Genomic DNA, 13,097 nt, shown 5'->3' with positions numbered 1-13,097 from the left:
ATATGTTCTGTTTGGTTTTCACCAAACGTGGCACTGTGCATAATGGCCATACAGCTCCACTTTGGTCTTATCTGTCCAAGAGACATTGTTCCAGGATTCTTGTGGTTTGTTCAGATGGAGCTTTGCAAACCTAAACCATGCTGCCATGTTCTTTTTAGAGAAAAGAGCCTTTCTCCAGGCAACCCTTCCAAACAAGACACGCTTCTTTGGCTTTTTTCTAACTCTACCTTCATTAACTTTAACATTTGAAATGTTAACTGAGGCTTGCAGAGTCTAAGACATTGTTAATGTAATGTGTTAACTGTTAATGGACAACCTCATATCTGAGGTTGTATTTGCCTAATTTTAAGAACTGTTAAGGACCACATTATTTGCAGATATCTAAAACCTTAGAATTTAAAAAGCGTGTACTTTCTTTTTTACTATGTGAATGTAGTGAAAGACCCCAGTACCCAGACTAAAGCACAAGCTGAGTGTATGTGAAGCCCAAGCAAGAAACCTTTGTTACTACAGGTAACAATGGAAGGGATAAAAAGCATCAAAGCATCACATATAACAGAGGAAATTTTGCCTGTTTCTCTTACTTAATTAAGGATCAGTTATAAGAGATAGAAACTAAATAAAACAGTCCTGGTGTGTATTGGCTGTGCGTGTGTGTCTTACCGTGCTGTCATTTTTTATATCAGGTCTTTCCAGAGCAATGGTGATGCAGTTGAGAAAGATGAAAACTAGAACTATGTGGTCAAACAGTCTGTGAGAGATCACTTTCTGGCACCACATACGGAACCTAAAAAAACCCCCAAAAACAGTAAATTAAAAAAATAAAAAAAAACACAGACAAACATACACGCAACTCTGATAAAACAATAAAATATCCATCATTTATTAAAACTGATAATCAAATAAATAATAGTGAGAATTCAGTAAAAAATACAAGAGACAGAAATAGTTAAATTAAAAAAAGAAGAACCAGAGAGGAATAGGCCAGTGAGTAAGCAGAAAAATGGATGGCAGAGGGTGACAACAGAACGGACTGAATTCTTCGTATGGATCCGTGTGTGTGTGTGAAACTCATGCTGGTGGGACATAAATCTGCCAGTGCAATCACACTTTGGTGACACAAGCTAATGCTGAAAATGTAAATCATTGTGTCTTAGTATAAATAGTTTGGGGTTAGGTTCGGGTTAGGATTAGTGTAAGTGTAGTAACTGTGATCCTACAGGATTAGGGTAAATCTCCAAGATATGAATGCAAGGATGAAAAGACTACTGTGTGTGTGTGTGTGTGTGTGTGTGTGTGTGTGTGTGTGTGTGTGTGTGTGTGTGTGTGTGTGTGTGTGTGTGTGTGTGTGTGTGTGTGTCTGTCTTACGGATTCTCTGGAGAAAACAGGTACAGCGTCCAGTCTTCATGCTCTTTGCACCATCGGGGCTTCATGTTATGGAACTCCTTCCTGGTCCAGTAGCAAAAAGAAGCCTGCAGAAAACGATGGTTGCACATCAACATCATTAACACCAACAACAAAACTACTTTCTCTGTCAATATCTCCGAACCAACTATAGGTGTCACCTTTGCATTTGGTGAAATGTTTATTACTGTTGTTACCGTCATGTCTGCTACAGTCAAAGCTAAGTGCGTCAAATCTCACCCAGTGAAAAACTCCAAATGGTTTGTCTTGCAAATCTAAAGGTTCAGTATTCTGGCAGATATACTTTTTCACATTTTTACACATATTAATATACACATCGAAGCTAACGCAACTGATAAATATTTAATTAATGCTGAGATTGTTGTAGATTAGAAGCAAGGCTACTAAAAGGACGATGCGCTCCTCTCCAAAAATAGACAGCTGCTCCACAAACTATGCATGCAATCTGTAGAATCCGAGCAATAAAAATGTTATTACTTTTTGTTCTGCGTGCACTCCTTAAACCCCGACTGAAGATCAGCTAGAACATTAAATCATGCAAAAAAATCCTTGAAGGTGGAGAAACTGCGTAAGCCCAAGAGCTTTTTATATAACTGAATGCTGCTAAATGTCATTGCCAAAACTATATATTATGTTTATCAGTTAAAAGTAAAATTGTATTATGACGACTCTAATGTGCACAACCCGTCAACAATTACACTGCAGATCCTATTAGAGAGAAGCAATGCACGGCTTTAAGCCGAGTTTCCACGGTGTTGCTGATGTTAGCCGTTCTGCACTTAAATCTATGGGGGCATAGTAAACACGTGTTTCATTGCATAAGTAAAGGGAGATAATTGGAACTATAACAGGCGGACCTCCAACTTAGCTAGGCCACAAGCTCAATAGAAAGTGTTTTGAAACTCATTAAAGTTTGTAATAAAACAAACAGAAGAAAGCTTAGGTGCGCAGCTTCTGCACTTCAGGATTCTAATTAAAAACAACCCAAAGTTAGGCCTCTCAGAAACTGCTTATTTGGCAGGCTGCCCATTATGTGAGCACGTGTGCATCTGGGCGTATCCTGCGTGTGTGCGCCTGTGACAAGAACCAACCGCTCAGCTCTCCTTGGAGTCGAAGCCCATAATCTGAGATAGACACTCACAGAGAAGAACGTGTATGTGCACACCTCAGTTGGCACAACGTGTGCACACACGCAGTGTATACCCTTCCAAGTGTGCATTGAAACACACACCCATGTATCAATACACTGTCTGTATTAAGCCTCACTTATCCACTTCGCCGGGGGAGAGGGCTTTTGTTTCTGCGGATTTCATGGCATTATGAACTCAATTTGGAGCCAATAAACCCATGAACACTGTTGCGTAAGAGGTCATCCAAAACCACCAAGGAGGGGGAAGTGGAAGGGGGCCTCTCCAGGTTTTCCACGCACAAATATATAAGTGTGCTGATTGCATGTACTCAAGTTGTTTTGTACCCACTGAGAAAACAATTAGTGCCTAAACTAATCAATTAAGGCATGACAATTAGTGTCCCTCCAGGCTTTGCAGTGTGAACACAAAATGCACACTCTAATTTATATACAAAAGTAAGCGAACGCAAAGGGCAGAAGGGGAGAACTGCAAGAGGAGAGAAGAAAATGAAATAAAATGTGTAAACAGAGTCACAGAGAGCACAGATTAGGAATTTACATAACATTTCAAAATCCATCCACGAGCATCTGTATTTAATTGTAAAAACGAGCCGCAGAGTAAACGAAACAACCAAATGCCACTTACATCATCGTCCAAATCGTCCTCTGGGGAGGAGTCTTCTTTGGGGTCGGAGTTCACGTTCGGGTTGTAGGTCACGGTCCTCCCATTGCAGTCACCATAGTCTGCTACCACAGAAGGGCAGAGAGTAGACGCCTGCAGCAGTTCCAAGGACCCCGGCTTTAGTCTGTTGTTTCCCCCTGCCTCCACTTTGCCATCCCTGGCATCCTCATCCTCTCCACCTTCCCCAGACAACAAGCTCTCCCGCTCTCCGCTGGTGTCTCGCCTTTTGAGGCTCGGTGCCCTTCCCAGGCTGTTCCAGCTGGAGCGTCGACTTCCCCATGAGCTTCCAGCGCCACGGGGAGGAAGAGGAGAACGCCGCCCGGGACTAGAGAGGCTCTGAAGAGACAGAAAATAGGGGCGAGCGTAATGTGTGGTTGTGAAAATGAATGTCGGTTACAGCAGCTTTTAAGAGGCTAACAGTTAAAACTTTTCATCATCTGCTGAGAGTAGCATCATTTCAAATTTGACAACGTTTCATATGTTCTCATACTTTTTCCCACTCTTCCACAGTAAAATTTCTGATGAGTCTCTCAAACAAGGGCTTTTATTAGCTTAATTTTCATTATGGTTCTCAACCGTTGAGACAGTAATTATCATATTGAATACTGCTTTTCCCACAATCTCTCTCAATGTTGTTAAATTAGCAAGCTGTGAACTACATTTCATAGACATAAAATTGAGACTTGACCAAATGCTTTAGTTACAAACAGTTTTTTGTTCCCGCTCATGTAACACAAGACTATGATTGGCTCTCTGTGTCCAAATTATTTTCCAGTTTTGGAATACTCGCTCTCCTTGTGTCACACTGACCTCCTAATTACGTGTCTTGCAGCTGTAAATGTGGTTAAGTGAGCATGCCCCCTTCAGAGACTACCTTCCCAAACCACCGCTCCCTTCTGCATATGTGTATACGCCAGTGAAAATGATATATTAATGTTAAATCAATTCAGCTAAGTCAAGCATCCCTAAAGCCTGACTAAATCATAGCTATTCTCTCACTCAGATTAGAATTCACAGAACTGGTGTTGCTAAATGTCACAAATATGACATAAGTGGATCTGATTGGTTTCTGTGAAATGAAACATTTGAAGCTTGTGATTAGTTCTAGTGTTACCTCACTGGGCTCACTAGCTCTTTAGGCCATATTTGGTACTCCATTTGAAACCACTGGGTATGCACATATGAAGCTGGTCTCATATCTTCTACCCTTTTTAAAAAAATTGTTGATGTGAGTTTTTTTATTTTGAATCAGCAATAAGGAAAATGGATTTTCAAATAAAAGAACAAGCCTCATAACATCTACTGAATCTTCAGTGAGTCCACCAGGAATAATTAACTCATGATTAACTGAAGATATTGTACTGTACATGGTATTTACATGAAGACTTTCATATAACTTACCAGAGAAGGCAGATCGTATGGCTCCACTGATGTTGAGCTTCCCCGTCGGGACTCTGGGTGACCGACCCCTGCCTCAGGAAAACCCAGTCCTACCTCACTATATTGAGGTGCTCCATCTATGTACATGAGCTCATCCCCGAGGATGGACTCAGGTCCAAGAGAGCTCTTAGGTGTAGGCATGGGTGTGGCTGCTGTGCGCATGATTATGGGAGGAGCCATAGAGCCACGAGGGTCAATGTGACCATTACCTGTCATCATCAGTGAGAGCTTTAGCTCTGTGGAGGAGAGTTATACAGCATATTATAATGCTTCATATTGCTTTATTTCTCCTGCCGCTTTCACTACAGTTTTTACTGATCAATCAGCTGTAAAAGCAGAAAAGGAATATCATGAAAACACCACTACCTGTGTCTCTGAACTGTTCTATCTTCTCGTCCTCATCAAAGTTGTCTGATTTCTTGTCATCATCTGACTCTGACCGATTAGCGTCACCCTGTAACACATGCATACATGACAACAATGATATTTCTGTATTGGCTTCCCATTTTGTTTTGACTTTAACATCACGGGGAAATTTTTTTTCAATCAACACCCAGACCATGAGCAAATTAAATCGCTCCAAAGATACACTGGGTACACATGGTTGAATGATAAAGGACTGATAGTGACTGGGAAATTCCCCTTCCTTTTTATGTTCTTCAAAGGCTTTACTATGCTAAACTACAGGAAATTTGCAGGGAATGAAAAGGACTTTTGTCTTTTATGAACATTATGTGCACCAATATGAGTGCCTTATTACCAGCTTTGAAAATGTAAAACAAGCCTACAAGTAGCATACTGGAAAATGGTGACCGCTCATAAACCAGTACAATCCAAAAATACTGAACCCTTTATTGTATGTAGAAACCAACGAGTCCGAGTTCTTCTCACCTCAGCCTGGAAGCCTTCAACCAAGATGGCCACTAGTAAATTGAAGAGCACATAGTTGCCAAATGTCATAAGAGCAACGAAGTAGAGAGCCGCCCATGGAGAGGTAGAAGCCATGCCGTTATACAACACCACATTCCAGTCCTCCTGGGTAAGAATCTATGAAATGAATGGCACACACAGAGATTTACACACACATTAACAAGAAAGGAGAAGGAGAAATTCAGGACAGGGAAGATGTGAGGTTTAGAGATATGAAACTAAAAGTGGGGATAAGAAGTTCAAGCCTTAGATATTGGCAGAAATTAACATGAAGACATGAAATGCTCGGCTGCTTTTACTGGCGAAATACTTCATTTTCATATACTGTTTGTCTATAGGTTAACATGGGAAGTTTGTGAGTCTACATGTGTTTGCATGTCTGCAAGCTCCATCTCTGCCCTCCTACTTCACTGTGCTTGTATGTATGTGTGTGTGTATACATAAATATGTACACATAAAACATAAAAGTTATAAATTGATTGGCAGTTCAAAGCTTCAGCTCCCTCCACAGATTTTTTTTTATAGGACTGAGGTCTGGAAACTGGCTGGACCACTTCATGACCCTAATGCACTTCTTCTTTAGCCACTTGTTTCTTGCCTTGGTGGTGCTGTATGCTTTAGGACAGTACACAGACCCGTCCATTGGCTTAATGGAGTAAAGTCATCCTGCACCCTTAGCAGAAAAACAGCCACAAAGCACAATGTTCCCACCTCTGTGCTTAACTGTAGGGATGGTGTTTTCTGGGTCATACTCAGTATTTCTCTTCCTCCAAACATGGCGGGTCAAGTTGATGCCAAAGACCCTTGGTGTCATTTGAGCACAGCACTTTCTCCCAAGCTTTCTCTGAATCATTTGTTTTACTAGCCGCCTTAAGACGGGCCTGTACATGTGTCTTCTTGAGGAGGGGATCCTTGTGGGCACTGCAAGACTTCAATCCACTACTGTAGTGTGTTACCAAAGGTGCTCTTGGTGACCGTGGTCCCAACTGCCTTCAGATCATTTGGGATGTCTACCACCTTTCTCATGATCATGAGGACGATTGATGGTCATTTTATAATTCCGCCACTTCTGAATAATGGCACCAACGGTTGTCACCTTCTCATCACCTTTTTGCTAATGGTCTTGTAGCTCATTCCAGCCTTGTGCTGGTCTGCAGTCTTATTCCTGATGTCCTCTAACAACTGTGTGGCTGTGCCTCTGGTGGTGATGAGGTTGTGATGGAAGATCTACCGTTTTCTTAGCTGTGTGTTCTGTCATTTCTCTAGTTTAAGTTTGTTTTGAGTTTTTTCAGTTTTGTTATATTTTGAGTATTAAATTAAAGCCTTTTTTGAGTTCACGTCTGTCTCCGGAGTCTGCACCTTGGGTCCTATTCCTGCCTGCACACAGCCACACCTAACAGAAGATCGTGACCAGAACATGGACCCAGCAGACTCTGTGTGGTATCAGCGACCCGCAGTTTCTGCCTTCCTCAAGGAGATCGTGAGGGAGGAAGCTGAGCATGCCCAGGAGCTCCAGTCACCCTTCTATGGGTCACGTTTGGCTTTGGGAGGGCCCCGCAGCCTCCAAATGGCTATGGCCGAGCCAGCGTCTATGCCTCGGGCGATCAGGTTGAACACGTGCTCCTTCTCTCCAGTCGCTACACCTCCGCCTTCACCCCTGGAATACCAGTCCGACAAGAGAGTTAAGCGGCGGAGGAAGAAAGATTATGTGACGCCGGACGGTAGACTCACTCCGCTGCAGTCCTTCGCTCTGTTTTTGGGTCTGCCACGTTCTGAGCTTCACAAACTCTCTGCTTCCTCATCGCAGCCCGGTCCTTTGGAGGATTCGCAGCCCAGTTCGCCACCTCCCACTTCCCGGAGGAGGCGACGCTCACACCGTCACCACTCTTTTTCTGCGGAGCAACTCCCGGTGGTGAGTTGTGATTGCTGTCGTTCCTCGGAGCTGGAAACTAACAATCATATGAACACTGCTAAGACTGAGACTATTAAGACTGTTAGACGTGGTGGTGGTAGGAAGTTAAAAAACGTTTTAGAAGAGTCTGTGTTTGCTGAGCCTGCTCCTTTGCACCATTGTGTTCCTGCTCCCAGGGCAGCTCAGGCCCAGCATTCCCCTGCACCTGTTTCAGTGCTTCAGGTGAGGGAGGCTGAGGTCCAGCTGGTCCCTGCTCAGGTGTCTAGGCTGGCTGAGCCTCTGCCTGTCGCTGCACCCGTACCAGCTCCTCGGGTGGGGACTGCAGCTGCCCAGCCGTTGACTGTGCTTGTCCCGGCTCCCAGGGTGAGGATGACCGGGAACCAGTTAGCTCCTGCACCCGTACCTTCTCCTCGGGTGGGAGTGGCTGGTGTCCGGCAGGTACTTGCACCTGTTTCTGTCCTCGCTGGAGGCTCAGGTGAGCCCGTCCAGCAGTTTTCTGTAGGATCCGTAGGCTCAGACAACCTAGTCCAACCATCTGCTAATCCACCACCTCACCCGCCATTACTGCCATCGTTACAACAGTCAATACAACTTAAACTTCTCTCCATAGCTCAGACATTAGCTCACCTATCGGCTCAGTCACCTGCTCAGTTACCGCCTCAGTTGTTTGCTCAGTCTCCTGTCTCCGCTGGAGGGTCCGAGGAACCGCTTCAGCCTCCTCTTCCTGCTGGAGGGTCCGAGGGGCCCTTTCAGCCACCTGTCTTTGCTGGGGGGTCCGAGGGGCCCGTTCAGCCACCTGTCTTCGCTGGGGGGTCCGAGGGGCCCGTTCAGCCACCTGTCTCCGCTGGAGGGTCCGAGGGGGCCGTTCAGCCACCACCGGCTCCACCGCCTGGTCCGGCCTCCGAGTCTGCAGCTTCGCCTGGTCCGGCCTCAGCCTCTGCAGCTTCGCCTGGTCCGGCTTCAGCCTCAGCCTGTGCTACGCCTGGTCCGGATTCAGCCTCAGCCTGTGCTACGCCTGGTCCGGATTCAGCCTCAGCCTGTGCTACGCCTGGTCCGGATTCAGCCTCAGCCTGTGCTACGCCTGGTCCGGATTCAGCCTCAGCCTCTGCAGCTCCGCCTGGTCCGGCCTCAGCCTCTGCAGCTCCGCCTGGTCCGGCCTCGGCCTCTGCAGCTCCGCCTGGTCCAGTCTCCGAGTGTTCAGCTTTGTCTGCTCCTGAGGTCTCCAATCTGTCTGTTCCTGCACGTCCTGCCCGGCCTGCACGTCCTGCCCGGCCTGCACGTCCTGTCCGGCCTGCTCGTCCTACACGTTCTGTCCGGCCGATGACTGGACGTCGTTGCCGTCATGGACAGCCCTCTGAACTACGCCGCCGTCGTGGACGGCCCCCTGAAGTACTCCGCCACCAGTGCCTCCCGCCCGGCCGGCCTCCTGACCTGCTCGGTCGCCGTCGGTGCCTCCCGCCCGGCCGGCCTCCTGACCTGTTTTCTGGACTCTTGGACCATCAGCCTCCGGGCCGCCCCCCTGACCTACCCGGGTTTGGACTGTTGTGCCGTCAGCCTCCGGGCCGGCCCCCTGAACTTTTTTGAGACTATTGCCTGGGCCTCTGCGCCTTTCGTGAGCTCTTTTGTTTGTTTGCTTTTGGACTTTGCCTGGGCCTTGGTGCTGTTGTTTTGGACTTTGTTTCTGTGTTTTGTTCTGTTGCTTTCCGGGCTCCAGTGTTTGCACTTTTTTTTTTTTTGTTTTATTGTTTCTGGCTCCTTGTTTGGTTTGTTTCGAGCCCTCCATCCTGTTTCCCCCGCCGCCCACCCTGGTTGGGTTGTTTTTGTTTTTTTGATTTTGATGTTTTGGTTTGGGCTGTCTGGAAGCCAGCCCTTAAGGGGGGGGGTACTGTTAGGATGCCTGGGTCGTCGACCCAGGGTTTTTGAGTTTATGATATTATTTATACTTTCTAGTTTTTGGTTTCTTTGAGTTCTGTCTTATGGCTTATGTCTCTGTCTTCTTTAGTTGCTCTGTCTCCCTTATCACCTGCATCCCCTTGTCTAGTCCGCGTCTATGTGTATCCTAAGTTCCTATATCCCCGTGTTCAGTCAATGTTTGTGTCTGCCCTGTTCCCACGTCTCTGTTCCCTTTGTTATAGTGCCTGCCCGTGAGTCTGTGTTATGTTTCCTGTTTTACTTTGAAAGTCCATGTCTGATGTTAATGTGTCTGGTTTTGCTTCCCCTTGTCTCGTTAGGCCTGATTTGCCCCAGCTGTGTTTCCCTCCTGTTACCCATTCCCTGATTGCTCCCTCTGTGTATTTAAGCCCTGTGTTTCTTAGTGTCTGTGTCGCGATCTACTGTTTTCTTAGCTGTGTGTTCTGTCATTTCTCCAGTTTAAGTTTGTTTTGAGTTTTTTCAGTTATGTTATATTTTTGAGTACCTAATTAAAGCCTTTTTGAGTTCACGTCCGTCTCCGGAGTCTGCACCTTGGGTCCTATTCCTGCCTGCACACAGCCACACCTAACAGAAACTGATTCTGTGGACAGGTGTGCTTTATAGTCATGATGAGCTGAGGTCAGTAGTATCTGTAATTGACTGACTGTAATCTGTGGGTTGGGTTTGGGATCAAATACATATATTTAACTAAATGAGGGGAAAATTTATTTATAATTTTTTACATAATTTATTTTCTGGATTTTTGGAGCTTGTTCGTTTCTTTCTGAGTAAACTTACAAAGGGATCAAAGAATTATTCCCCCCACTGTATGTGCCATGCATACATTTGTGTGTACTGTAGCTACTCCAGAAAACTACTGCAAGCGTATGACAGTCAGTTCAGGGCAAAATGCTTCTTCAGCACTAAAGTGAGACAGTGCTCTGCATTATGTGTTCTAGTCTTATGCTGAGGCATCCAGTATAGAAAAGAGGACAATCCATGTGCAATTGAACAACCTCCACAGGGAGGGAGAGCAAAAAATAGAAGTGATAGTGAAAGAGAGATTCTGGGGGAAGAATTTTCTACAGCATTGGACCAAGAGAAGACGCTTGGCAGAAATATGCAATATATACACACACACGCGTGCGCGCGAACACACTCTAGACTGACTTTGACATTTGATTTAGACATTTAGAATAGTGTGTCAGACTCCATGCCACCAATAACATGTGAGGACATGTGCAGTAATTTTTATTTATTTCAGTTCTTTGTAAGATGGAGGCTTCAGTTCACCACCTTATCTGTAATTTCATCAGAACCCTCCCTAAGCAATTTATATAGGCCATGTGGTTATTCCTATATATCTGTCTCTTTCTGTTTTTTCCTGAAGCAGAGGCGGCGCGGACAGGTTATTATAATGGATGCCTACAGTATATGTATATTATAGCTGTAGATACAGGTAAGCTCGTATTTTGTTATCGTCATGCACAGTTTGGACAATGTGACATAAAAATAGGAAAGCAAAAGCCAACTTATAGATAATTCAAACTTATAGTGTTGCACAGTGTAAGTCAGAAACTAACCTGGAACACAGTGACAATGGCCCAGAGCAGACTGTCAAAGTTCTTTCGGTCAGGGATGGTGTCTCCATTCTCTGTGCGAAAACTAAATTTACACCCAAAAAGATGCATGCCCAGTATACTGCAGAGAAAAAGGAAATGCAGACATATTCATTTGGATGTTTGCATTAATACTCATCAATATTCCATCACTAGAAAGTAGCCTGAAGAGAGACAGGTGGGAAAAATGTTAAATCTGTTTAGCCCCTACCTAAAAGTGAAGATGAAAAGCATGAGAAGCATGCAGAAGGTGGCCACATTGTCCATTGTCTTCATCAGCACTACGAGTTGTCTCCTCAGAGCGGGTAGGAAGCGAACCAGCTTCAGAACTCGTAGCAGACGAAACGTTCGCAGGACTGACAGCCCACCGTCTGCTTGGCCAATTATCTCCCACACACTGAGAACAACCCACAACAAAGTATTAAAATACTGGACAACTTCAGTAAATTTGTTTGTGAAAAAACACATAAACAAAGCAAAACAAGAGGACAAACCTCCACCAAGGCTGCTCACTTTCCAGGCAGTACTAAAGGTGGCCAGATCGATCCAAATATCCATAGTATCAATACCAATGGTGGTACTGATATCAGGTCGATATTAACAACATAGGATTGATAGTTTATGTCTATTCCCCAAATTGATGATTCATCTCATAAATCATGACACACTGCTCTCACCTACAAAAGCTGCCTTTATAAGTTCAAAATATCGGTAACAGTATAGGTATTGGCACTACTGACCCTGTATTTACTTTGTATTGGATCAATACCAAAATTTGCAGTATCGCATAGCATGAGTGTTTACTTTTAACCAAATATATTATCTTTTTATATATTTACTGTATTTTATTTGTTCTTTTTAAAGTTACTTTAAAAATGATATATTTTTTCAAAAATATATATACATTTACACTTATTCAGGAACATTGCTCATGTATTTAAACAGTTATAACCTGTTACTGTAATGTACATAACAAACTCATAATAAAATAATGAGACATTTAGAATCTCCATATATAGTTAATAATATATAGTTACATCATTAACTATAAATAGAGCTATAAGACTTATTTATTATTATTATTATTAGTTATTATCACTTTGACATTCAAATCAATCTATTGACCTTGAAGGAGAGGTCAAAGGTGAAATGTGACATATTTTATTTCATTTTATTCTAATGTTATTTTCTATATGTTAAACTAAATACCTTATCTATAAGAATTATATCAATTTTCAACCACTAAATCATTATGTTTACTTTGAAGTTTTAAGCCAAATTTGAATCGACTGTTAATATGATTCCACTCTACAACCCTACAAAGTTTTATTGAAATTCATCTAAAAGTTGTTGAGCTAACATGTTTGCAGGCACAATGATGACACGCATGCACACACTACCAAAAACACGACATCCTTGGCAGAGGTAATTACATGTGTGTTTTAAAGTGGCTCACCAGTAGTAACAGGATTATCTGTAGTGATTAGAAAGCTAATTCTATTTCAAAAGCAAAAGTAACCGAACATCACAGTTTGAAAGGCCCAAAGCTAAATGAGAGCCACACTGCAAACCTCAACTGACAGAGTAAGGAGTCTGCTGAGGCAGCAAGTGACGTGTGTTCCCTTATGACTGTGACAATCTTACCAACAGAAGAGATGCTACAGCACTGAACCTGACAACTGAAACCTCAAGTTGGTGAGAAATTAGACACACGCTATACCTCCAACTGTTACTTGTCTGCTACTGATTGCTTTGGTCTCTCTGCACTTTCTTCTCTACGTGGAGACAAAACAGCACGGATAAATACTACCTGATGATAACAATGATGCTGTCAAAGATGTTGTATGGGTTCCTGATGTATCCAAACAAGCCGAAAGCCAGCAGCATGAAACCCATCTCCAGGACAAACATGCTGGTGAAAACGATGTTGCTGATCTCTAACACATCAGTCAGTTCCTCGGGCTGGATGGAGCAAAAGAAAGAGAATGCAAAAGAAAAGAAGAGGGGGGAGGAGGGCATGGGAGATAAAGCAGGAAGGAAAACAAAAG

At 43.9% G+C, this 13,097-nt stretch overlaps 1 protein-coding gene across 1 annotated transcript in view; it reads right to left on the bottom strand.

Moving 5' to 3' along the window:
• Nucleotides 1-13,097, bottom strand: part of cacna1ha (calcium channel, voltage-dependent, T type, alpha 1H subunit a) — a 133,566-nt gene that overhangs the window by 23,200 nt on the left and 97,269 nt on the right. Inside the window, exons 13-21 of the mRNA XM_080905377.1 lie at nucleotides 12,860-13,011; nucleotides 11,261-11,446; nucleotides 11,014-11,131; nucleotides 5,569-5,724; nucleotides 5,044-5,131; nucleotides 4,639-4,913; nucleotides 3,202-3,573; nucleotides 1,370-1,473; nucleotides 664-787 (exon numbers count right to left, since the gene is read on the bottom strand). Coding sequence (XP_080761503.1) covers nucleotides 664-787; nucleotides 1,370-1,473; nucleotides 3,202-3,573; nucleotides 4,639-4,913; nucleotides 5,044-5,131; nucleotides 5,569-5,724; nucleotides 11,014-11,131; nucleotides 11,261-11,446; nucleotides 12,860-13,011 — 1,575 coding nt within the window. The remainder of the gene's footprint in view (nucleotides 1-663; nucleotides 788-1,369; nucleotides 1,474-3,201; nucleotides 3,574-4,638; nucleotides 4,914-5,043; nucleotides 5,132-5,568; nucleotides 5,725-11,013; nucleotides 11,132-11,260; nucleotides 11,447-12,859; nucleotides 13,012-13,097) is intronic.

The sequence above is a fragment of the Rhamphochromis sp. 'chilingali' genome, assembly GCF_963969265.1.
Source record: "Rhamphochromis sp. 'chilingali' genome assembly, chromosome: 15".
NCBI classification, from domain to species: domain Eukaryota; kingdom Metazoa; phylum Chordata; class Actinopteri; order Cichliformes; family Cichlidae; genus Rhamphochromis; species Rhamphochromis sp. 'chilingali'.
The sequence above is the reverse complement of the archived record's forward strand: the minus strand, read 5'-3'. Positions and strand labels throughout refer to the sequence as shown.